Here is a 2500-nt window from a genome sequence, read left to right on the forward strand (position 1 = left end):
TGGCGTGCTGGTGAGCTGGGCCTCATGAGGGCTCATTAGCAGGGCTTCATCACTGAGCTGGGAGGACCTTAATGGTGCATAATGAAACAGGAGGAGGAGAGGAGGGGGAGAAAAAAAAGAGGCAAATTTTCAATCTAATAAAACTGAACTTGATTAATGAAAACACTTTGGAGAGGAGGAGAGTTACAACGTTGTTGGAAATAAAAAATGATGTATTAATCCGCTAACATTACAGATGGCTCAACCCTCCCGACAACTGCTAACCATTTGAGATGCTATTAGCATGCATAATTATGCTAATTAAGTTGTAATTAACTCTTAATTCTTCAGAGGACCCTCCTTTTTCAGCGCTAATTTAGCATAAGTACCATTAGCTTTTACACAAAGCTTTTCTTTTCTCCTGTTCATTTGCGTTTGCCTTCAGTGCCTTTGTATAGCATTGCGTCTTAAAATTAACATTTCAGTTCAGAGTTCAAAAGCCTGACTACCATTTGGAGACTGTATACACTCACATCATCATTAGGAGTCCTTCGATGAAGAACTCCCTTCGTAGGAGCTGGGAGCTGGGAGCTGGGAGCTGGGTGATGGGAGCTGGGTGATGGGAGCTGGGTGATGGGAGCTGGGTGATGGGAGCTGGGTGATGGGAGCTGGGTGATGGGAGCTGGGTGATGGGAGCTGGGTGATGGGCGCTGGGTGATGGGCGCTGGGTGATGGGAGCTGGGTGATGGGAGCTGGGTGATGGGAGCTGGGTGATGGGAGCTGGGTGATGGGAGCTGGGTGATGGGAGCTGGGTGATGGGAGCTGGGAGCTGGGAGCTGGGTGATGGGAGCTGGGTGATGGGAGCTGGGTGATGGGAGCTGGGTGATGGGCGCTGGGTGATGGGAGCTGGGTGATGGGCGCTGGGTGATGGGCGCTGGGTGATGGGCGCTGGGTGATGGGCGCTGGGTGATGGGCGCTGGGTGATGGGCGCTGGGTGATGGGCGCTGGGTGATGGGAGCTGGGTGATGGGAGCTGGGTGATGGGAGCTGGGTGATGGGAGCTGGGTGATGGGCGCTGGGTGATGGGAGCTGGGTGATGGGAGCTGGGTGATGGGCGCTGGGTGATGGGAGCTGGGTGATGGGCGCTGGGTGATGGGAGCTGGGTGATGGGCGCTGGGTGATGGGAGCTGGGTGATGGGCGCTGGGTGATGGGAGCTGGGTGATGGGAGCTGGGTGATGGGCGCTGGGTGATGGGAGCTGGGTGATGGGAGCTGGGTGATGGGCGCTGGGTGATGGGAGCTGGGTGATGGGAGCTGGGTGATGGGCGCTGGGTGATGGGAGCTGGGTGATGGGCGCTGGGTGATGGGAGCTGGGTGATGGGAGCTGGGTGATGGGAGCTGGGAGCTGGGTGATGGGAGCTGGGTGATGGGAGCTGGGTGATGGGAGCTGGGTGATGGGTGATGGGTGATGGGTGATGGGTGATGGGCGCTGGGTGATGGGAGCTGGGTGATGGGAGCTGGGAGCTGGGTGATGGGAGCTGGGTGATGGGAGCTGGGTGATGGGAGCTGGGTGATGGGAGCTGGGTGATGGGAGCTGGGTGATGGGAGCTGGGTGATGGGCGCTGGGTGATGGGCGCTGGGTGCTGGGAGCTGGGTGATGGGCGCTGGGTGATGGGAGCTGGGTGATGGGCGCTGGGTGATGGGAGCTGGGTGATGGGCGCTGGGTGATGGGCGCTGGGTGATGGGAGCTGGGTGATGGGCGCTGGGTGATGGGAGCTGGGTGATGGGCGCTGGGTGATGGGCGCTGGGTGATGGGCACGCCTAATTAAGGCCAATGGCAGTGCGTGCCCAGTGAGGGTAGATGAGTGGAGTCTCAGGTGAGTGTGGGGGTGGTGAGGCAGGGGGGAGCAGAGAGACAGCTGGACGCACTCAACACTCTCGTTTCACAGCTGGCCCACCTGTTACCCCGACACACATCTACTGTACACACACACACACACACACACACACACACACACACACACACACACACAGACACACAGACACACACACACACACACACACACACACACAGACACACACACACACACACACACACACACACACACACACACACACACACACATATATATATATATATACCCAACACATCCACACTAGTTCCAAAAGTCTCATAAAATTCCAGAAAATGTCAGTGATTTTAGTGTTGTGTATGTTTGAGAGGGGTGGGGTAGTGTTGTGTATGTTTGAGAGGGGTGGGGGATATTACAGTTAGCACGTGTGCATGTTTTCATGTTTTGGGGTCCTAGGAGGGTCTTTTGGGAGAGCTGTGGGTACCGGTTTGGATACTTGACTTGCATGAAAAGGTGGAAAGGAAATGTAGAGTTTAACACAGAAACAAATCACTTGTTATGTTGTGTTATGCATAAGAAGACTTCAAACTGAAATAAGCCTCTAATATTCTTCTGAGAAGAAAACCAAATGCCATTCTAACTATTCATTATATGGGACCACCACACACTG

The 2500-nt window shown here is 54.9% G+C and overlaps 1 protein-coding gene across 1 annotated transcript in view; it reads right to left on the reverse strand.

Annotated features, from left to right (window-relative positions):
• Positions 1-508: 508 nt before the first annotated feature.
• Positions 509-2500, reverse strand: part of LOC116219017 (extensin) — a 16408-nt gene continuing 14416 nt past the window's right edge. Inside the window, exon 2 of the mRNA XM_031561862.1 lies at positions 509-1781. Coding sequence (XP_031417722.1) covers positions 509-1781 — 1273 coding nt within the window. The remainder of the gene's footprint in view (positions 1782-2500) is intronic.

Source organism: Clupea harengus, chromosome 3 (assembly GCF_900700415.2).
Source record: "Clupea harengus chromosome 3, Ch_v2.0.2, whole genome shotgun sequence".
Classification (NCBI taxonomy): Eukaryota; Metazoa; Chordata; class Actinopteri; order Clupeiformes; family Clupeidae; genus Clupea; species Clupea harengus.